Genomic DNA, 24,070 nt, shown 5'->3' with positions numbered 1-24,070 from the left:
CATGTATATGCATAATGTTTTTTCTTTGATTGTGAACTAAAGGAAAAAACTTTTCTAATGATTTTTTCACTTTTTATTAATCTTATTTTTTTTTTTAAATTTTGGTGCCGGAGATAGAACTCTGGCCCTTGTGCTTGTCAGGCAGGTGGCAGACCCACTTCAGCCAAATACCTGGCCCTTATTAATCTTATTTTAAAAATATGTGTAATTAAATAATTTTGCAGTCCTGGGAATGGAACCCATAGTCTTTACACTGAGCAACATTCCCAAACTTTAAAAAAATATTTTGAGATAGGGTTTCATTGACTTGCTAGGTTGCCCAAACTGGACTCGAACTTGTGGCTCTCCTACGTCAGCCTCTCAGAGTGCTGGTATTACAGCACTGAGTCACTGTGCCCAGCTAATACCTTATTTTAATTATGTTAATGCTATCCCTTTTTCAGTTCTGATTTTGGTAATTTGTGTTCACCCTCCCCCCGCCCCCCTTACCAGTGATTGAACTCAGAACTTCGTGTTTTTGAGGCAGGTTCAGTGCCACTGAACTAAATCCCCAGCCCTCTCATTATTTTTTCGTTGTTATGGCTAAGGATTTATCAATTTTGTTGATGATTTTAAAGAACTGACCTTTCATTTGAATTTATTGTTTGCCTTTTAAAAATGTTGTTGAAGCTAGGTGTGGTAGTCCTAGAACCCTGGGAGGCTGAAGTAGGCAGATTGCAATTTAAGCCCAGCCTAAGAAATTTATCAATTTAGCAAGACTCTATCTCAAAATAAAATATTGAAGAATGGGTTGCGGATACAGCTCAATGTGAAGACCCTACAATAGGTTCCTAGCACATTATCCTGCCTCCAATTGTTGATTTGTTTTGACTTTTTTTGAGGTTTTCTAGACCCTTATCTCAGTGATTTTAGATTTTTTGTACTTTCTAATATAAATAATTAAGGTTTTGAATTTCCTATGAAGAACTATATTAGCTGCATCCTGTAGATTTTGCTGTTTTTTTTTTTTTTCTTCCTTCGTCTTTGTCTTAACCTTCATCTTCTTTGCTTATTTTGGTGCTGGGATGGAACTACTGAGCTATATATCTTGGTAACATGTTGTATATTTCTCATTTTATTATTACACATTTGCAGTTCATAATGATTGTATTCATTGTGGTGAGTACATGTACTTTTATCCACTCTTTCATTTGTGTTTGAAATTTTTATTGTTTTTTTTTTTTTTTTCTTCCTTCCTTTTTGAGACAGGGTCTTGCTGTGTAGCCCAGGTGGGCCTTGAATTCCCAGCAGTCCTCCTGCCTCAACCTCTACAGCTATTGTTACTGTTTTTGTTTTTTTTTTTAATTTACCACCACCCCATGTTACTATTTTCTGGTGCAATTTCTTCATGATCTGAAAACATACCCTGTGGTTCAGACTTTGTGAATTTCTTGAGACACAAAACATTGCCTATTAACTACTGATATCTTGGTCAGTCTTCCTTATGTACCTGAAAAGAATGTGTTTTACTATTTCATGTATTTGTTCTGTATCTGTCAACTAGGTCAAAGTAGTTGATGAGGTTTTCCTGAAACCATTTCCATGGATTTTTTTTTTCCCAGTCTAGTGCTTTTGTTTATTTTATTTTTATTTTTTGTTTAATTTAAATATTAGTGTTTTTTAAAAAATTAAAATTAAAAATTTATTTTATTTTTGATACAGGGTCTCACTATATAGATCAGGCTGGCCTTGAACTCACTATGTAGCCTAGGCTAGCCTCAAACTCAGAAATCCTCCTGCCTTAGCCTCCAGAGTGCTTGGATTTATATGTGCCACTACATCCAGCAGTTTTAATTTTTATTAGTACATGTTTGTAGTACATATTGATTATATTCTCATGTGAAGTTGGTACATGTACGTAATACATCTTAGTTTTTTTATTTGCTTTGGAGACAGGGTCTTGCTTTGTAGTTTAGGCTGGCTTTGGACTCACTATGTAACCCAGGTCTTCCTTGAACCTGCAGTGATCCTCCTGCCTCAGCTACACAGGTGCTGGGATTTCAGGCATGTGCCACCATGCCTGGCTATAACACATCTTAATTCTTTGTACAGCCTCTTTTTCTCCTGTCTTTGCCCTCCTTCCATTTTGTTTTTGATTTCTGATTTTTTTTTCAGATTTTGGAATATTTACATATATGTTTTAAGATACCTTATGGGTGAAACCTAAGTTTAAACACAAAATATATTTATGTTTTATATGTAGCTTATACAATAGTGTAAAGTTAATTTTATGTTGTGTTTTTATTTTTATGTCCAGGGCCCAGGGCCTTTACACTGAGCTGAGCTACATCCCACCCCTTCCTAAAAAATCTTTGAGGCAAGGTCTCACTGAGTCACTAAATTAAAAGAGATACAGCCAGGCATGGTGGCGCATGCCTGTTATCCCAGCACTTGGGAGGCTGAGGCAGGAGGATCGCTGTGAGGTCAAGACCAGCCTGGGCTACATAGTGAGTTCCAAGTCAGTCTCAACTACATAGTGAGACCCTGTCTCAAAAAATGGAAAAAAAAAAAAAAAAAGGAGAGAGAGTAGGAGAGAAGGGAATTAATGTAGGTATATTCTGGTTTATCCTAAGTATCTTGGAAGCCTTAAGAGTTTGTATAGTAGTTCTCTAAGCTAGACATGGTGGCACATGCCTGTGATTCCAGCATTGGGGACACTGAGGCAGGAGGATCTTTGTGAGTTTGAGGACAGCCTGGGCTGCGTAGTGAGTTCAAGGCCAACTTGAACTACATAGTGAGACCCTGTTTAAATAAACCCAACTCAAATTAAACAAAATTAAACGAAAGAGTTGACATTGTAGTTCTATTACTCATCAGTGTTCTGTATTTAAGGTAGGCTTACTGAGAGGAAACCATGCCCTCTTTGGGGAATTTAGCCAGAAAGGAGCTATGGAATCAAATCTCATTGATAAGATTCTGGACCTTGGAAATATTCTTTGGTCAATATGGGTGGTCTGAGACCTTCTTTTTCTGTATGTGGCATATATTGGCTGTGTAGTAGCCAAAGCAGATCTTCTTGGGTATACATGAGCCCAGTGGAAGAATGAAGTTTGTCCAGGTTTTAGTGGACTGCTCCTTGTAACCTGGGTGAAAATATGCTAACAAGTTTTTTTTTTCCTTGATTTTTTGAGACAGCAGGGTCTCACTATGTAGTTGAGACTGCCGTGGAACTCACTGTGTAGCCCAGGCTGGTCTTGAACTCACAGCTATCCTCCTGTCTCAGCCTTCTGAGTGCCAGGATTATAGGTGTGTGCCACCACACCTGACACTAACAAGTTTTTTAAAACATAGACTCAAGAAAATATTAAAGGTGAAATGGAATTATCTTCTTACAATTAGGGCATGCAAGTTTAGAAGAAATGAGGTAAATAAAATCATGGAAGATCTGGTTATACTCCCTGCCCCATTTGAGTTTCCTTTGAACCTACTGAGTACCAAGCATAATACTAAGCTTCATTGATAAATGATGAATCAGATTCAGTGCCTGCCTGAAGGCCTTCTTATTGAGAGGACATGGCATTTAAGCTGCTGTAGCAGATGACTAGTATTAACAGATTCGGCCTGTTATTCCAGCAGTGGGAACCACCTGATTATATTTCCTGAGAAGCTATTTCAGAAGTCAGTCAAATATTTAATGATTTGACTGATTTAATGATTTTGCTTTTGGTGATGCTGAGCTTGAACCAAGGGCCTACTGCACATTAGGCAAGCACTTCACTAGTGAGCCATGTTTCACTCAACCCAGTGATTCTTTTTCAACAGTGACATACTGATGAGTATTTAATATTAGCCATCAGGAGATCTATACTTTTATACACTATTTGTCTTAAACTAAATTGAAATCTTAATTTATATATTTTAAGTGTGTGTGTGTGTGTGTGTGTGTGTGTGTGTGTGTGTGTGTGTTTCTTTTGGGTGGTGGTACTGGGGATTGAATCCAGGGCCTTCACACTGAGCCACATTCCTGGCCCATTTTAATTTTTGAGCTGGGATCTTGGCAAGTAATTATATTGCCCAGGCTGGGCTTGAACTTTCTTTCCTCCTGCCCTAGCCTCCCTAGTGCTGGGATTAAAGCCATGCCCCACTGCTCCCAACAAGAATATAAGATTTTTTGGGCTGGGGATTTAGCTCAGTGGTGCCGCTGCGTGCCTTATAAGTGCAAGGTCCTGAGTTCGATACCTGCTATCAAAAAAGAATAAGATTTAAAATTCTTTGGGCTGGGCATTTAGTTCTGCTGCCTGCCTCGCAAATGCAAGGTCCCGAGTTTTATCCCCAGTACCAAAAGAAAAAACTTTGCCTTTTGGAAAGGCAAATTCCAAATATTAGAAGTCATTTAAATTATAAAGCAGCATTTTACATTGTTGGGCAAGTGGTATAGCTCTGTGTTAGAGAGCTTGTCTGGCAGTGCTCAAAGCCCTGGGTTTGATCCCTTGAACTTCAAACAAAAAGTCCAAAGTTTGATGTTGTTTAAGTAGTTTTGTTCTTGATGTGGTCATTTATAAGACATTTACACCATATTAACTATATGTTTTCAGAATATTATACCTTTATTTAGATTACTAAAATTTTGTGAGGGTAGTTTATTTCTTTGGTCTTGGTCAGATGCTATATAGTAAATATAAATTTTGAAAGAGCAGAATTTTTCAAACAGTGAACTGAGAGTACTTAAGTCTTCCTTCTGGCTTTTCCCTGCTACCTTTCTGTTGGTCCTTTGTGCACCTGAGTCCAGAGTGTTATGTGCCAGCCTTGCCTCCTGGTGCAAGGGCCTCCCTTTTCTTGCTAAGCTTCCTATTCATGTCAGGGTTGCTTTACTCCTATCTGGCTTTTCTATTTTGTGAGAGGAATGATTAAAAGTGATGTAGAAATAAGGTGGGAATTTAATCTCAGGACTCTAGTCTATTTTGGCAGAGACAGCTGTAGATGACAGCCATATCCCTTGTAATGCAGGAGATAAGCTTTTAATTATGTTGTCTTAGGAGTGATGTTATACTAGACATCACTTGAAATTGGCAGTTAGTTGTTCCTACACTAGCAGGAGATACGCTGTGTGTACAGAGTAAGTGAGGAGACTAGATGAGAAGCAAAATGTAGTGCCTGTGGTAAAGTTTACATGTCTGTGGGGCCTTGGGCAGTCTCTTTACAAAATACATATGCAAAATGAATGAATTAATTTCTTCCTTTTTTTTAGTGGTACTGGGGATTGAACACAGGATCTTGGCACTGAACTATCTACCCAGCCCTTTTGTATTTTCTGAAATGGTCTCACTAATTTTCCCATGTAGTATTTGAATTTGTGATCCTTTTTCCTCAAGTACTGGGAATACAGGCTTGTGCCACTATGCTTGGCACATATACAATTTCCTTTTTTTAATACTGGGAATTGAATTCAGGATCTTGTGCTTGCCAGGCAGGCATGGTTCTACTGAGCTAAATCCCTGACCCACATACAGTTTATGTTTTGTATCAATTAATTTGGTTATGCCTCTGGCTTATGTAGAGTGCAGAAATAAGGTAAAGGTGGAACAGATGAATCTTGGGGAAAGGATGATGATAAGATTTCACATCATCTTTTGTGTATTTAGTTCACACAGTACTCTTTATAAGGAAATAATTGGGAAGCCACCGGAACTGACTAAAGCACTTACCTGTTTTCCAAGAGAGTTTATAGTAATGGTAGTGATAGACTACCTTTAACTAGGAGGAATAAATGTCGAATGGAACCAGTTGTTCTAGTCTTGTGAAATAGATTTGTGCTTTTTGCTTTGATGACTTGAAAACCACAGAATGCAGGTGAAGTTGTCCTTCATGTACAGGCATTCATTTATGCTGTTAAATAGACATTAGAAGCATGCCCTTAGAAGTCTAGAGATCTCAGATAATTTTCTAAACCTAGGCTCATTCACAGGTAATAAGGGCTATTTGAGAAATAGGCTGTTCTCTATTTATTCATTTTACCTAATTATTTTTGGGTTTTTCTTTTGAGACAAGGTCTTACTATGTAGTCCAGGCTTGGCTTGAACTCACTGTGGAGCACAGGCTGGTCTGAAATTCATGGCAGTCCTCCTGCCTCAGCCTCCCAAGTGCTGGGATGACAGATGTGCGCTACCATGCCCAGCTCCACTCCATTCATTCTTTTTAGTCAGCCAATATTTATATACCAATAAATGCCAGATCCTGTTCTAAATGCTTTCATTTGTGAATGTTCTGTATGCTTGGTTTTAGTGTTCACTTTAACTGTGCCTCTGAGAAAGGTGATATTTATATTTAGGTTGTTTACATGGAGGCAGGGATGGAAGAAGGTAGTCTTCCGACAGGGTCTTGAAGTGAACATTAGGTAGGCATTTGGAGATGGAGGTGAGGTATGATAGTATTGAATGTGATTTTTTTACTTAATCCCAGGCTTCCTGAAAAGGGTTAAGACTGAAGGAGAAGCTGGGCGTGGTGGTGCACACCTGTAATCCCAGCACTTGGGAGGCTAGGGCAGGAGGATTGCTGTGAATTTAAGGCCAGACTGGGCTTCAGAGTGAGTTCAAGGCCATCCTGAAATACATAGTGAGAGCCTGTCTCCAAAAGAAAAACTAATTAAAAAAAATTTTCTGGATGGGCTCCTGTAGAATTGACCAGGCTATGCTCAACTTGCAATCCTCCTGCTTCAGCCTCACAGAGTGCCAGGATTTTGATGAGCTTTTATGACTAGTCTCTGAATTAGGGCAGTTGGGGACCCCTCTTTTTTTTTTTTTTTTTTTAACAGTGTCTCACAGTGTAGTTCAGGCTGGCCTTGAACTCATTATGCAACTCAGGCTGGGGGACCCCTACTTAAAAATAATTTTGGTTTGCCTAGTGTTGCATATTTATAATCCTCGCTACTCGAATCCAGTGAAGGAATATCTCAAATTTGAGACCATCTTGGGCAACTTAGTAAGAACCTGTCTCAAAATAACCCTAACCCTAAGGGGTGAAAATGTAGCTCATTTTCACAGTGAGTTTCATCTTTAGTATAGAAAAAGGAAGAACAATAATTATTTAAAACTGGGCGTACTAGTATACACATGTAATCCCATCTACTCTGGAGGCTGAGGCTGGAGGATCTGTGTGTGTATGGGGAGACAGAGGCAGAGGCACGCCTGTAACTCTGGGAGACTGAGGTAGGAGGATTGCGGATTCAAGTTCAGCCTGGGCAATTTGGTGATTTTGTGAGACCCCATGTCATGAGTGTCATGAGTGAATGAATGGAGATGTAGCTCAGCGTGAAGGCTCTGGGTTCAGTTCTCAGTATTGCCCCCCATAAGTCTTCAAAATGTAACCTAATAAAAAGTAACAGATTACCACCTGCCTTGCAGGCGCAAGGTCCCAAGTTCAATCCCCAGTACAAAAAAAAAAAAAAAAAGTAACAGATTGCCCATTGTATAGCCTTGCTGTCTTCAAGGAGCCACAGTACAAGTTGTTGAGTGATTCCGTCCTCTAGACAGGGCTCTGTGCATATAAGTACCTGTTGGCATAGACAGTTTTTGAAAACATGTTGATGGGATAGTTAGCTTGCCACTCCTATCTCTTCATTTGTTTCATTATGTGGAGTTACATAATTTATTTAGCTCCTGCTGAAAGACTTTCTAGTTACTTCTCAGTTTCCAGTATTACTTTCCCTGTTTTATAGGCAAGGAGCCTAATATGTGGCAAGAAGGAGTTATTTAGCCAGTTGCATATTTTTCCACTGATTGGTAGGTAATGCAATATAATTCCTGCCTTCCAGCTGAGTCCCTAATTCATTTTTTTTTTAAAGACAGGTCTTGCTGTGTAGTTCAAGCTGGCCTTGAACATACTGTGTAGCCCAGGATGGCCTTAAACTTCTGACGATCCTCTTGTCTTAGCCTCTCCTGTGTTGGTGTTACAGGTGTGCACCAACATGCCTGTCTGAGTCTCTCATTCTATCTGATGAGATACTGGGTGCTATCACATGCAGTAAACAGAGTTGCTGCCCTTAGGGACTTTGTACATTGTGATGCAAAATTACCACACTTCCAGACAGGGTACTTGGTGAAGCTGTGTGTACACTCAGAGGAAGAGCTTGGAGGGTGGCTGGGTTTGAAGTGTAGTGCAGTGTATGTTGTGCCAGTACTACAGGCTGGATGGCATTTTGGGGATTCTTTAATTTTTGGGAGGAGGGGGGAAATGGTCTGGAAGTGGAATGTGGTGTTCTGCTATTTCTTTTAGAACAAGAGATTTTTGGTAAATACAGGGCGATCTGGAAAGATCACTGTGGGAGAGGGAGGATGTTGAGAACTCATTCACCAGGAATGTATTATGTAAGTGAGCAGGAAATGGGGTGGATCATAGGCAGAACATCCGGCCTGGCCCCTGGGAGCCAGGATGCTGCGTTGTCACTGTTTAGTGACCACTGCCCCAAGCTGCTGCCACAGCCTTGGTGTTTCTAAACTGAGATGGAGTCACTCTGAGTAATCAGTGTGAGCCAGGCTCATGGGCAATGGGAGAAGGAGCTGGCCAGGCCGTAGGTCTAGTTCAGAGCAGAGTAGAGGCAGTTTGCTGCTCCAAACCCATCTCAGGCATTTGGGACAGCTCTGCCCCCTTGTGGAATAAATGCTCACTGACTTTTGGTGAGTGCCTAGTGCTAGGGGCAGAGCCTTGAAATGTTTACTAGGACTGTGTTGCAAGATTACTTTCCTTCCAGTCAGCTTTTCTATGCCCTCAAAAATATTTTTTGAATATAAATATTTTTTCTGTATCTAAAGAGGTGTGTGTGTATCTTTTTTCCCCTTTGGTGCCAGGGATTGAAGTCAGGGTCTTATTTTGTTAAGAACATACATTTCTAGTTTCTGTTTTGAAATTATTACAGACTTGTAAAAATGGTGGTTCATGCCTGTAATCCTAGCATGCTGGGAGGCTGAGACAGCAAGGACCAAAAGTCCAAATACAACCTCTGTCTCAAAATAAAATAATGAAATAAAAAGGAGAAGGAATATAACTCAGTATAAAAGCCTGAGCTCAGTCCCTAGTACTGCATAAAAGCAATCCAAAACTCAATATTTCCAAATACCTTCCCTTATATTAAGGAATATAAGTTCCTCAATTGTTAGCAATTTCCTGTGTTTACTTTATTAATGCCTGTTTTTAAAAACTAGTCTTTTCTGAATTATTTTAAAATAAGCCTTTAACCCTAAATAAAACTTTTTTTTTTTTTGAGAGAGCGAGAGAGAGACAGGGTTTGTCTATGCAGCGCAGGCTGGCCTTGAACTCACTATGTAGTCCTGGCTGGCCTCACACTCTTGGTAATTAACCTTCTTACTTCAACCTCCTAAGTGCTGTGACTACAGGTATGTTCCATCATACCCAGGCTTGCAGTGTATGTTTCCTAGAAACAAGCATGTACTTTTACATTACCCTAATAGAATGAACAATGTATGAATTTTTCAAACTTTGGCAGTTCTTTTTTTGGAGAGAGCATCTTGTTTGTAGTTCAGACTGGCCTTGAACTCACACCAGTCCTCTAACCTTAGCCTCCGGAGTGCTGGATTACAAGCATGTGCCACCATAGCTGGCAGCAGTTCTAACGATATTCTTTATGGCAAAAGATGGGGAAATTTTTTGGGGGGGTATCAAGATCCAATCTGAGATTATAAATTGGATTTAATTGGTCTCCCTTAATCTGAAACAGTTCTTTTTTCTGTTTTTCCTTTTTGTTTGTTTGTTTTTTGAGACAGGGTTTTGCTATGTAATTTAGGCTGGCCTGAGCTTCCCAAGAGCTGGGACTATAGGCGTGTGTCACCATACCTTCCCGTGTGTATGTTTTTCAGAACTTTAACATTTTGAGGGATGCAGTATCTCTTTTAAAGTTTTTCTGATATATCCCCACAATCAGACTTGGTTGCTGTATTTACTTTCAGTGAAAATATCATATAAGTGTGTGTCCTTTTCATGCATATTCTATCAGGAAGCACATACAATACCTGTTTGTCTCATTTACTGGTAGTATTAACTTTATTTGCTTCCCTTAGTATCAATCAGATCTTTCTATTGTAAAGCTCTATTTTTCTCTTTATAATGAATTAATTTCTTGTGAGAGGATACTTTGAGACTATGTAAATATCTTTTCTCACCAGACTTTCACTTATTATGTTAACATTTACTAATATTTCTTGCTTTAAACAACTTTATTTTGCTGGATGATAAGTGGTAATTTGTAACTCTGATCATTGCTTTTTTATTAGTTTGTGTTCTGCCATAAGGAGAAACCTTTTCTCCAGCCTGCCCTTCCTTTTTTTTTACTCATCTCTGTATAGACTAGTGCATTTTTTTTTCTTTTTTTGGTACCGGGGATCGAACTTGGCACCTTGTGCTTGCAAGGCAGGCAAAAGAACCACTGAGCTAAATCCCTGGCACTGACTAGTGGATTCTTAACTTTATTCTGTAGGTTATAATCTGTTCCTGTCATTTCTGTTTGATACTGGGGATTGAACTTGGGACCTTGCCCTTGTGAGGCAGGCAGTGGCACTGCTGAGCTAATCCTTGACCCTCCTTCTATCATTTCTTTCTTTCTTTTTTTTTTTTTGTTTTTTTGTTTTTTTGTTTTTTTGTCTCACATGTAGTTGAGACTGACCTGGAGTTCACTATGTAGTCCATTCTGGTCTCAAACACAGTGATCCTCCTGCCTCAGCCTCCTGAGTGCTGGGATTACAGGTGTGCACCACCACACCCAGCCCTATCATTTCTTATAAGATTTATATTGTCCCTGTGGGGTCAGTTTGGCCAGTGGGAAGCCTTTTAGATTGGCTTCTATGTGTTTATCATCTTTGAGCATGTTTTTTATTTCCTGGCATAAAAAGGTGTTCCAAGCTCATCTTGTATTACCTAACCTTGGATTCAGCAGTTTCTCCCAGAAGTTCTGGTTTCTGAAGTGGAGAAATGTAGTTAAGAAACCAAGTTATCTAGGTTTTATGTGTGTTCATTGTTGCTGGAGTGTTCAGGGAAAATGTGGACATTTTTCTTTACCATTTATCTTATTTATTTATTTTCTGGTACTGGGAATCGAACTCAGGCCCTTACGCTTGGGAGGCAAGTGGTGGAACCACTGAGCCAAATTCCTGGCCCCACCTGTCTTATTTTTGAAACCCTCTTTAAAGGTAACTGCTTTCAACAATTTGATTTCTATTCTTCTGGGTTTTTTTTCAGTGCATTTTTATAATGAACACTTTTGTTTTTTTTTTTCTTTTTCTTTCACATATGAACATAAATAATGCCATTTGGTGTATATAGCAACTTTCTGTTTTCCCTTAAAAATGTATATCTATATGATACAATTTTCATATCAGTAAGTATGAAGCTATTTGATTCTATTTAGTGGTTGATTAGAATTACATAATGTGATGGGCCAGAGATTTAACTCAGTGGATCCGTGGCCTGCCTCAGAAGCCCAAGGTTTGATCCCTGGTGCCCCCCCCACCGCAAAAGAATTACATAATGAAGACACATTCTGTTTAACTGCTTCTGTTTGTGGACATTTCTGTCTTTTTTTGTTCTAAGCATTTGATTGGACTTGTGAATTTATTTTTTATTTTATTTATTTATTTATTTTTGTTTTTGATACTGGGGATTGAACTTGGGACCTTGCACTTGTGAGGCAGGTGGCAGAACCACTGAGCTAAATCCCTGGTCCCTGGGACTTGTGAATATTTACTTGCCTTTTTTTGTTTGTTTTGCTTTGTGTTGTCTTTTGAGGCAGGGTCTCACTATTGTAGCCCAGGCTGGCCTTGAACTCTTGGCTGGAGATCCTCCTGCCTCAGCCTCCAGAGTGCTGGGATTATAGGTGTGTTCTACCTCGCCCAGCTCTTATTTTTAAAATTTTGAGATGAGGTCTTCCTAAGTCACTAAGTTGCCCAGGTTTGCAAGTTTCCATCTCAACCTGCTGATTTAGCAATTTAGTGAGACCTTGTCTCAAAAGAGATGAAGATCATGTAGCTCGGTGGAGAAATCGAGAGTTCAGTCCTCAGTTATGTCCCCCTCCCCATATTTATTATAGTTACTTGAAGTACACGTCAAAAGGTATTAAACTACTGGACCATGTGGTATGGTATGTCATTGCTGATTGGGAAACAGCTTTGTTGGGGCTGATTCTGAGACATCCTGAGACAATAAGTGGCTCTTTTCCTCTGGCTGGCAGGTCCGGGAGCAGATGCTGAGTGCTAATGATGAAGTGCAGCAGATAGTCGTTTGTGCCAGGACTGGATGGCATGTCATCCCTGAGAGCCAGGGCCATCTGGATCCTTTCGTGCATGTGGAATCAGTCAGGTCTGGACAGATTCAAGACTTGGCTGAGCTGGGGAGGAAAGGCAGGGAGAGGGCACAAGATAAGCAGAGGTGTGTGAGCTGTGAGAGCATGAAGCCATCACTGGGGTCAGCTGTTGGCTGAGGCAGGAACTGAGGCTTTTGGTGTGTGCCTTGCGTAAGGTCAGACTAAGTATCGTCAGAGTCATCTGACTGTGAGGGTTGGAGATGCTGGCAATAGGCATACATAAAGAGATTAAATAGGATTTTTATAGAACACATTGTTTAAAGGCTTTTTTAATCACAAAATAATGTACTCTATGCTTATTGCAAAATAAGAAGAATGTCATAATACTAAGTGTGCACTGTACCATTGAATGATACCCCCACTCCCAGGCTGCCCTTTTCTTTTCTCCTCTCTTCTCCCCTCCTCCTCCTCCTTCTCCCCTCCCTCTCCTCCTCCTCCTCCTTCTCCTCTTCCTCTTCCACTTGAGTCCAGGGCCAAGCACCTGCTAGGTAAATACTGTACCATTGAGCTATATCCCCTTATCCCTAAACAGGGTCTTGCAAAATTGCTCAGACTGGCCTTGAAACTCCCCCCCCCCAATTCCAAGGATCAAACTCAGGACCTTGCATTTGCCAGGCAGGCACAGTGCCACTGAGCTGCATCCCTGCACCCCCTACTGGAGATCGAACTCAGGACCTTGCTCTTGGAAAGGCAGGTGGTGGCATCACTGAGCTAAATCCCTCCTGTCCCTTTTTCTTTTGGCTTTTTGAGACAGGATTTCACTATGTAATTCAGGCTAGCTTTGAACTCAGTATGTAGCCCAGATTGGCCTCAGCCTCATGGCAATCCTCCTGCCTCAGCCTCCTAAGTGCTGAGATTTAAGGTGCGCACCAACATGGTTGGCTTGGCATTGAACTTTTTTTCCTCAGCCTGTTAAAACTCTTTGATTATAGGAATACTCTGCCATGCCTGGCTCCTAGTTTTTTTGACTATGTTTTTGTCACCATCTTTGTTTTGTCAGAGGAATATAATATAAAAAATAAAGGAAATGTTGTACTTGGCCATGGTGGTGGTGCACACCTGTATCCCAGGTACTCAAGAGGCAGAGACACAGGATTGAGAATTCAAAGCTAGCCTGGGCAGCTTAATGAGACTCAAAACAAAATTTTAAAAATGGCTGGGTTCAATCCCCAGCACCACACACAAACATTAAATTAAAAAAAAAAAATGTTGGTTTTCATTCTACTGTAAAAAGAATTTGGCTGTAGAATATTTTAGAAAACTTGGACCTGGTCATGGTGGCACACACCTGTATTCCAAGCACCCTGAAGTGCTGAGGAAGGAGGATCACAAATTTGAGCCTAGACTGGGCAATTTAGGGACTTAGTGGGACCCTGTCTCAAAATAAAAAATTAAAATGGGGTAGAGGTGTTAGGGGGAGTGGCATGAACCTGTAATCCCAGCATTTGGGAGTTTGAAGCAGGAAGACTGCTGTGAATTTGAAGCTAGCCTGGGTTACAGAGTAAGTTCAAGACCAGGCTAAACTACATAGGACGACCCTGTCTCAAAAAATAAAGATTAAGGGCCGGATATTTAGCTCAGTGGTTCCATCGCCTGCCTTGCAAGCACAGGGACCCAAGTTTGATCCCCAGTACAGAAAGAAAGAAAGGGAGGGAGGGAGGGAGAGGAAAGAAAAGGAAGGAAAGAATGAAAGAAAGATTAAAAAGGGTTGAGGATATAGCTTAGTGTGAAGACCTGAGTTCAGCCCCCAGTACTGCAAAAAACAAAAACAAAACATGAAATATGGAAAAGTAGAAAAAAACCAACTGATCTCTTTAAAAGTTGAAGTACCATAATGAAAAAGACACTATTATTTACATTTCTAGAAAATATACTATATTTTATATATTATATGTAATTTTATATTTTGCTCATATTTTTGAGGTTTTTAAAGCATAGTTACACTACCTAATCTTTTCATACATAGAGCATTTTGCTGGTTGTATTATTTTACTATTCCTTTTGTGTTTTTATTAGTTAATATTTATACTTCACTGCATGCTTAATAAAGTGGGCTGTTAGAATTAGTATTTTGCAGGTTATGCTTCAGGTACATGGCTCCCTGTCTGGGATTATGCATAACTTTGTTCTAGGCAGACAACTGTGAGGACAGTGACAACATTGATGACAACTGATACTAGTTGCAGTTAATAATGGATTTTCTCTTCTGCCCCATGGAAACCTGTATGAGCATTGTGAAATTCGTGTATTCTCATTCAGTGATGCGGAAACAGTCTCAGATTAACTTCTTTGACATAGTGGAACCCTAAAATAAATAGAAAAGTAAAGAATGGAACACACTCCCTGTTTGAACGTTTTCATACCAGGAGTGAACAGACCAGCCATTCTATAAATGGAAAAGAATGTATGAGATTTTCTGTTTTGTTTTGTTTTTTGAGGCAGGATTTCACGCCATAGTCCAGACTGGTCTTAAATTCAGAATGATCCTCCTGCCTCAGCCTCCCAACTGCTGTCATTACTGGTGTGTACCACGATACTCAGCTCAAGATTTCTTGCCCATGAAGTACTATGAAGTAGTACGCATTACAGAATCTTTTCTGCGGACCGACCAAGCAAAGAGCATTGTGCAGGGAGGTGGAATTGGAAGGATTTGTAGGACTTGGGTGCATGTGGAAGGGCCGTGTCATGCTGAGGGACCCTCACTGGCCAAGCTGGCAGCTTTCATCGTGCATACAGAATACCGTACTTCCTTTTGTGGTAGTGTGGGAAAATTAGGGTGAAGTTGGGAAGTAATGAAAATATATGTTTTCATATCTCTAACAATTTGTTATGTTTAGGAATAAAACAGTCTAGTTTGTAAGACCTTAATGAGAAAATGAGAAAGAAACAGTTGCTTAGGTCTTGGGGAGTTTATACATCTTTTCTTTTTGTTGTGTTTTGTTTTTGTTTTTTTTTAACACACCCTAAATATTTACTCATCACTAAAAAGCATAAAAAAGGATTGGGGATTTAGCTCAGTGGTTCTTTGCCTGCCTTGCAAGCACAAGGTCCTGTGTTCAGTCTTTGATGGGGGTGGGGAGCATAAATAGCTGTGTGTGGTAGTGCATGACTGTAATCCCAGCACTCAGGAGGATGAGGCAGGAGGATCATTGTAAGTTGGAGGCCAGCGTGGGCTATATAGTTCAACATCAGCCTGAACTGCAAAGTGAGTACCTGTCTCAAAAAAAAGTCATAAACATTTTATTCCTATATAGTAAGTCCCTGAGTTACAAACTTTCACAGGTACCAGCAGACCTCCCATTATGAGCACTCTTAGATACAAACATATCGTGGTAGTAGCTCATGTGTCTGCTGGACATTGTTGCAGTTGAGTTGCTGTGTGCTTACTGTACAGTGTGATAGTGTACAGTAGTACAGTGCTCAGTCAGAGCTCAGGATGTCTGAAAGCAAGAGGAAGAGCAGTGGTGATGTGGAGAGGACTGCTAGGAAGTGCAGAGCAATATTCTTTATTTTTATACTGCACTTGATCTTAGCTAAAAGACTGAGAAGTGATTATATATATTTATATATAAATAGATAAGACTCAGACTTACAAACATTCTCTTGCAGTGGAATTTGTTCATAAGTGAGGACTTGCTGTATAATATGTTATCTACTTTTTGATTTGTGGTTCTGAAATTATAGTTAGTTGTGCAATTACTAGATTTTGTCACAGGCTGTTTACTCATAGCTGATTTATACCCCATTTCCTGCCCTCCTTTCCCTGATGTTTGAATTTTTTTTCCAGCAATTTAGGATAGGTTATCAGCAGGCTGATAATCAGAAACGTTTTTGTATCGACAAGTTATACTTTCCTGGGCTTTCTATGGGGAACTCTCACTTCTAGAACTTCTGTGGTTAAAGATTCATGATGTTTAAATCTTCTTTTGATGTTTTCTTTGTCCCACAAAACCAGTGAAATCTGTCCTCCTCCCTCCTGATAGTACTATAGGTTGAACCTAGGCTCTTCACACTGAGCTGCATCCCCAGCCCTACAATTTTGAGACAGGTCTTGCTAAATTGCCTAGGCTGGGCTTGAATTTGCAATCCTCCTGCCTCAGCTTCCCAGATTGCTGGAATTACACATATATGCTACCATGGCTAGCTTCAGCAACTCTGGCTACTGTCATCTGGACACATGGCTAGGGGCTTTGTGATAGTGCACTTGGCAGTATCTTCTCATTGGAGTGTTTTCTGTCTACTTGAGCCCCTGTGATCCTTGTGTCACCCCTCAATGGCAGGTCACTCACCTAAGTGTCATGCATATTCTCTTTGGAAGTCCAGCTGTCCTGTCTTCTGCTTAGATGCAAAGAATCAAGGGCTTTGCTTTTATTTGTGTGTGTGTGGTATCAGGATTGAATTTAGGACCTTGTGCTTTTGCGGCAGGCAGCAGCACCACTGAGCTAAATCTGCGGCCCAAGGGTTTTGCTTTTGCTGGAAGTTTTCATCTTGTTGAACTAATCTTATTTCCTTTTGAAAGTCTTGCTGGACTGTTAGACTATCAGACAAGATATGCCTTTCTTTCAGCAGCTAGTTAGATCACATTTTACTTGTAAGCTAATTGTGGTCAAGGAGATATGAGGTCATTGGTAGTCTGCATAGATGAAACTGAATTGGCTCAGAAAACTGTCTAAGATCTGTCATGTAAAGGTATAAGATCCAAATGATAAATGTAGCTGCATTGTATACTTAAAAAGTACCAATAAACTCAATGAGAAAGAAAAAAAAAACTCTGTAGAGAGTATAGATTGACTGATGTCAATCTATAGGCTGTTTTGAAGGCTGTCCTCAGCTGCTGGATATGGTTTTAAATAATTTGAATAAACATCTGAGACTATATATAGTTTTACATAATTGAGAGTTCTTAGCCAGGCCTGGTGGTGCATGCCAGTAATCTCACTCCTTAGGAGGTTGAGGCAGTGAGTTTGAGGCCAGTCTGGGCTGTAGAGTGAGTTCAAGGACAGCCTGAACTACAGAGTAAGATCAGAGTGGCGGGGCAGGGGTGGGAGGAGAGAAATCTTAGACTAAAATAATCAGATGGAGATGGAATTTATTAGGAATAAATGTAATTCCAACATTGAGATTCCCAGAACTGTTAGAGGAAAAGTGAAATGCACTTGATGTTTTCATAAGACAAAACAGTGTTCAAAGTCTCGGTGAACCAAGCTTGGTACCATCCAGCATCATATAATAGACTATTTTTAAAAATCTTTGACTATTTTAATAAAAGATGTGCTAAATATCAATTCCCAAGAATTGTGTTTGGCCGTATTAGGAATCTTCTCTTTTTTATTTTTTACTTTTGGTACTGGGGATTGAACTCAGGACCTTATGCTTGGGAGGCAGGCGTGGTGTCACTGAGCTGAATCCCTGGTCCTGGTTTATTATTTTATTTATTTATTTTTTGGTACTAGGGATCGAACTTGTATCCTTGCACTTGTAAGGCAGGTGGCAAAACCACTGAGCTAAATCCCCGGCTTATTTTGGATTTTATAGTTTTAGAAGGCCAAAGGCAAAACTGAGAAGTCAAATTACTTGGAGGTGGATTCCCTCTATGAGACTCCAGCAAGCAGTTTCAGTGATGTTTTTGGCCACATCTTTGAAGACTGTCTTGGAAATCTTTGTTCTTTCCTCTTTTAGTTTTCCTAGAATCACTGTCGGGTGTTGTGTATCTCCACTGATGCACTTGGAGGGATTTGGGGTTTTCGAGCTGAGTCTCTGTGGATGTAATTTGATCTTTATTTTATGCTGTGCAGTGGTTGGTTATCTTTGAATTTAAAAAGTTATCAGGCACCATGTTTATTACTAAATCTGAATCTTTTAAAAAAAAAAAAAAGTAATGATTTCTCCCATCCCTTGCTGGGACATTTGAAGGCTGGTTGAAGAAATATTTCACACTTGCTTGATTATATAATGGCTGTGCCCAGCCACCTTCCAGAAACAGCATAAGCCTGCTTGCAAAAAGATGTACATTGGAAATGATAATGGTTTCCATTTATGGATCAGCTGCTTTTTGCCAAATACATATGTTATGTATAGCCCTCTAACTCTTTGAAATAGGTTATATTTCTCCCTCTTATAGTTAAGAAGCTAGATGATCAGATTAATTTGTACAGTTTACTTATGCTGTTAATGAAGAGTAGAACTGGGGTTGAAAGTTGGACTATTTCCTTTATCCATTGGCCTGTGGCATGAGCATGCAGTGAGGCCCATAGTGGTGAGACTTTTCTGTTTATGAGCACGTTGCTTCCTTAGAAGCTTTCCATTAGTCCAAATAATACTGCATAGTAATATTAGCCAACCTGGATCTGCAGAATGCTTGCACTTTCTAGGCTCTTTAATGTGTAATTTATTTCTCTTTCTTTGTCTCTATTTTCTCTTTCTTCTCTCCCCCTTTTCCCCCCACTACCCCCCTTCCTCTCTTCTCTCTTTTCCCTTTCTTCCTCCTTCCCTCTTTTTCATCTGCCTGACAGGGTTGCCCACACTGGCTTGTGAATGTGTGATCCTCCTGTCTCAGCCTCCCAAGTGCCTGGGATTACAGGCATGTCCCATCCTGCTCAGTTGCAGTTTATTTAAATCTTACAACTCAGTGAAGCAGTTACCATTATTATTTCTACCCTGCATACGAAGAAACTGAGGCAAAAGGCGAAAATGGATTAGAAATAGTTCATCTGTTTGCAGAGCCCACATTTGTATTTCTTGTGCTGTGTTTGCCTAATGCAGACAGCCTGTGTTTGTATAGAAGTGTGCAGAGTTTTTTAACAGAATGGTGATTCTTCATGAAATCCTCAGACTCCTCATTTTCATCTCTTAAATTTTCTTTTAAAATTCAAACATGTTTGTACTTTAGTGATCTATTTTTGCATTGTAAATAAGTAAATAAGTGATAAACTGTTTCTCCTCTGCTAAGCCACCCTGCTTTGGAGCCAGATGATTATAGACTGAAACTTCTGCGAACTGCAAGCCAAATAAAATTTTCCTCTTAAAAAAAAAAAGTAAATAAATTTATTATAAATCACGGCTTCCAAGAAGCCCAATGTTCACTGGGATTACTGCAGCTGTGTTTAACCACTGTCACCTTTAGATAGTCACAGGCAGCATTAATACAGTTTGACTTTGAACCTTAACTTTGTTCATGCAGTTGCATGTGGAATTGTCTGTAGTGATTTTTGAAAGCTGATTTGCCATATAAAAAAGGTTGAACCATATGAGATGGACAGTATTTAACCTATTCACTCATTCATTCATTCATTCATTCATTTAGATTTAAGATTTTTTTCATTTGTTTAATGTAACTTTTTTTTTTTTTGGTACTAGGGATTGAACTCAGGACCTTGCACTTGAGAAGCAGGCGCAGTGCCACTGATCTAAATCCCCAGCTCAATTTAACCTTTTTAACATACAGAAATGTCAGGTTTATATCGTTTAATCTAGTAGGCCCAAGAGGAGGTCATTCCAGAGAAATCATATGGTTTTTGTTTTAAGAAACAATTTTTGGATAACACAGTATTAGATGTTTAAGGTTTTAAATTTTTAAATATTAAATGTTTATTAGTACATGTTTATAATACATAATGATTTTATATTCATTGTTAGGAGTTGGTACATGTGCTAGAATTTGAGTTTTCTCCACTGACATGCTTTTCCTGTGCAGTTATTTATCTGAGAAGTAAGTGTTGCATCTTACTTCATGTTAATATTTCTTTTCTTTTTTTAAACCTATGGCTAATTCAGAACTTATTTTTTCCTGTTTTGCAGTACTAGAGATTAAACCCAGGGCCTCACACATGTTAGACAAGTCCTTGCCATTGAGCTATCTTGCCAACCTTGGAGGTTATATCTTGTTATAGGTAGAAAATGATTTTAAAGCATTGCGGTTTGGAAGGTGTTTGTGTATATAATTCTTTATATATTTAAATTGTGTAACATATTCTTTGTTCATCAAACCTAATTTTAAAATGTACAGTACTATTTAGATTGAATTTAGGAATGTTTTTACTTTTATCTGCTTACTGTGACAAAATACCTGGGAGTCAACAAACTAAAAGAAGAAAGGTTTATTTTTGCTTACGATTTGTCTTTTTTTCTTCTTCTTTTGTTTTTTGAGACAGGATCTCACCATGTAGTTATGGCTGGCCTTGAACTCACTGTGTAGCCAAGGCTGGCCTCAAACTCATGGTGATACTCCTGCCCCGGCCTCTTGAGTGCTGGGATTACAGGCATGTGCCACCATTCCTGACATGGTTTATGGTTTCAGTCTATGGTCATTTGGCCCCATTTCTTGGGCCTTTGGCAAGGTGGAACATCATGGTAGTAGGGAGTGCGGTAAAACAAAGCTGCTCATCTCATGGTAGGTAGTGGAGGTCGGGGTGAAGACAGAGGAGAAAGGGGGAAAACAAAAGGGAGAGGGAGAAAGGGACATAGGACAAAATACACCCTATATCAAGGGCATGCTCCCAATGAACTACTTCTTCCAGGTAGGCTCTGCTCATAAAATTTTCATCACCTCCCAAAAGCCCATGAAGTTATACATCTATAAATGAATTAATGAGGTTAGACCTTCATGACCTAGTTATCTACCAAAGGCTCCAACTCTGAATGTGGACGCACTTGTGATCAAGCTCTTAACACATGAGCTTTTGAGGGACATTTAAGAAACAAACTATGACAGAATCCATAATGGAAAACAGAATCAAAACAAGCATACCACCATGGACCTATTTCTGGAGAGAGTGATAACCTTTAAAGAAGACCTTCAGGGAAGGCTTTTAGGGGACATTCCAAAAGAAGGCACAGTTATCATAGGTGATGATAGCTTTATGGGTGTTATTGTCCCTGAAGACTGTCTAGTTAAATGATGGCAAACCTTTTAGATCTTTCAGTGACAAAAACAACCTGCTGTGGCAGGTGTGCCATAGGTTCACCGCCATTGTTCTAGTTGATTAAGATTTTGGAGCAGAAGATAGTGATATAATCCTAATTCTGTGCTGATGTGGTTTGTTCCTTAACCTTTAACCAAACAAATTTAAACAATAAATGAAGCTGGGTGTGGTGTGGCACGTGCTTTTAATCCCAGCACTTGTGAGGCTGAGGCAGGAGTATCACTGCAAGAATTACCTGGGCTACATAGTGAGCTCAGTGCCAGTCTGAACTACATAGTGAGCCCATGTCTCAAAAGCCAAAAAAAAAGTGAAAAAAGAATAGAAAAAAGCTTATAAAATAAGGATATAGCTAGGAATGGTGATGCATGCCTATAATCCTAGCACGCGAGAGTTCAAGGCCCAAAGCCAGCCTGGGCTATATAGCAAGGTCCTGTCTTAAAAAAAAAACAAAACAAAAAAACCCAAAAAGGATATAAACAAAAATTTTTGCACATGAGTGATTTGTGTGCAGTTTGTTTCTGTTTTAAGGTAAGAGTCAAAAAGTTTAAAAAATTTAAAATTTTATAAAGAAAAGAATTTTTAAAAACATTTCTTCTGATTATGGAGCAGTACCTAGAAAAATTAGCATAACATTTACCAAAAGTTTAGCATGCTGTTTACTTCTAATAGAAAATATATGATAACATTTAGGAAATATTTTATTTACCCAAGAAAGTGTGCACTAAAGATACTCTTGGATGACCCAGTCTGCAGAGGAGGAATGACTTGAGTTTCACGTAACTGCTCTCACTGGGGTGAGGTTGCTGGGAAGGGAAGGAGCCTCCAGTGAGCAGTGTAGCACACTTGGACACCCTGTGATGGCTTTACTTTTTGTTACTGATACATGGCACACTATGGTCTTCTGTTTATTTGGTTTCTCAAAATCAACTTTGTTTCTTTAAATTTGATCATCATATTCTCCAAGTTTTCCTCATGTCATCCAATTCCATTCACTTGGTTGCTTTGTTTTGTTTTTCCTTGTTTTTTTGTTTGTTTGGTTTTTTTGTTACCAGGGATCGAACTCAGGACCTTGTGCTTGCGAGGCAGGCAGTGGAACCACTGAGCTAAATCCCCAGCCCAATGTTGATCTCTTCTTTATAAAGATGAATGTATCATAGTTGTTTACCTGAAGTTGTATTTATTCTCTCCAAACAATAATTTTGGGAAGTGCTGGCAGTCTGCTTGGTGTCTCTGGCTGCATATTCATGCTGTTCTTTCATTTTCCATTGCTGTATGTTAATGAATGTTTTGTAATACTAGGATAAGCACAAAGGATCTTTGCTTTATTTTATTTTATTTTATTTTATTTTATTTTTTTCAGTACCAGATACTTTTACAAAAACAGATGATTTTGTGACATCTAATGCGCCAGCTGTTGACCTGGACCACAAGTTTAGATGCAAGGTTGTGGACTGTTTAAAATTTTTCCGCAAAGCTAAACTGCTGCACTATCACATGAAATACTTCCATGGGATGGAGAAGTCACCAGAGCCAGAAGAAAGCCCAGGGAAGAGGCATGTCCAAACGAGGGGCTCTTCAGCTTCTGACAAGGCTGGCCAGGAGAGCTTGTCTAGGAAGCGGGCCTCTGCAAGTTCTCCGAGTAAGTATCTTGGTTCTGCATTATATCATTGAGGGCTCTGCTGCTTAGTCACAGTGCTTATATCTGACACAGAAAGATTGTTCTAGTTCAGTTGAATTCCATTAGACTAAATGGTAAGTGATCTCTAGAAGTTGTATCATGGAGTTATGGCCCTTGTGGGGGAAGGAGGAATACCTAACTCTGGTCTCGTTTCTGTCCCTTGCTGCTTAAGTTACCTTGAGGAAGTTACCTAGCTGCTGAAGATTCCGGTGCTCTCAGGATGAGTGGGGATAGTTGAGCAAGGAGGCTCCTGCAGAAGAAGCCACTTGTGCCCAGAACAGTATAGGTGCTGTCATTCTACCAGGCAGCAGGAAAAATACAAAAGAAATAAAAAAGTGATATCTTGATTCTTCTTCTGGATGCAAATTTTGAATCTTCTTGCCTTTTAATTGAAGTTAAAGAATATATTTGTTTTGTTTTTGCTGTGTTTTGAGACAGAGTCTCGCTGTGTAATTCAGGCTGTCCTTGAATTCATGACAGTGCTCCTGCCTAAGGAGCAAGTGCTGGCATTCTTTTCCTTTTCTGCGGGGGTACTGGGGATCAAACCCAGGACCTTATGCTTGCTTGCAAGGCAGGCAGCAGCACCACTGAGCTAAATCCCTGGCCCAGAAAATATTTTCTGTTCTTTCTTTTTTTTTTTTTCTTTTTGGCGGGGTGGGTTCAGGGATCGAATTCAGGACCTTGCGCTTGCGAGACAGATGGTGAAACCAGTGAGCAAAAAAACTTTCATTTTTTCTTGCAGAGAATCTTTTGGAAGTTTTTTCTGAAATTACAAAAATTGAAAAATTATATATCAAGGGAATTTGATTTTACTTTTTTTAATTAAAACAATTTTAGTTTTTTGGTGGTACTGGGGATGGAACTGAGGATCTTATGCTTGTGAGGCAAGTGGTGGCACCACTGAGCTAAATCCCCAGCCCTCAAGGGAATTGTAGAAGTAATGAATTTCCAATAAATTCTACAATTTTTCCAGCTGTTTACCTGAAATTGTAGTATCACTGTTTATTTATTTATTGGCTTATAGCTATTCCATTGAAATATATAATATACCTGTAATCCCAGTATTTGGGAGGCTGAGGCAGAAGGATCATGAGTTTGAGGATAGTCTGGGCTACATAGCAAGAACTT

General features: G+C 39.5%; 1 protein-coding gene across 6 annotated transcripts in view; it reads left to right on the top strand.

Annotated features, from left to right (window-relative positions):
- The window catches only part of Phf20 (PHD finger protein 20), a 149,146-nt gene that overhangs the window by 76,381 nt on the left and 48,695 nt on the right, over positions 1 to 24,070 (top strand). For 5 of the 6 annotated variants that reach the window (XM_033766954.1, XM_010639967.3, XM_010639965.3 and 2 more), the window contains one exon: positions 22,625 to 22,903. The exons of the other annotated variant lie outside the window; for it this stretch is intronic. In XM_033766954.1, the coding sequence (XP_033622845.1) occupies positions 22,625 to 22,903 (279 nt within the window). The remainder of the gene's footprint in view (positions 1 to 22,624; positions 22,904 to 24,070) is intronic. 6 annotated transcript variants of the gene reach the window in all.

The sequence above is a fragment of the Fukomys damarensis genome, unplaced genomic scaffold (genome assembly GCF_012274545.1).
Source record: "Fukomys damarensis isolate Sample0158 unplaced genomic scaffold, DMR_v1.0_HiC HiC_scaffold_22, whole genome shotgun sequence".
Taxonomy (NCBI): Eukaryota; Metazoa; Chordata; class Mammalia; order Rodentia; family Bathyergidae; genus Fukomys; species Fukomys damarensis.
The sequence above is the reverse complement of the archived record's forward strand: the minus strand, read 5'-3'. Positions and strand labels throughout refer to the sequence as shown.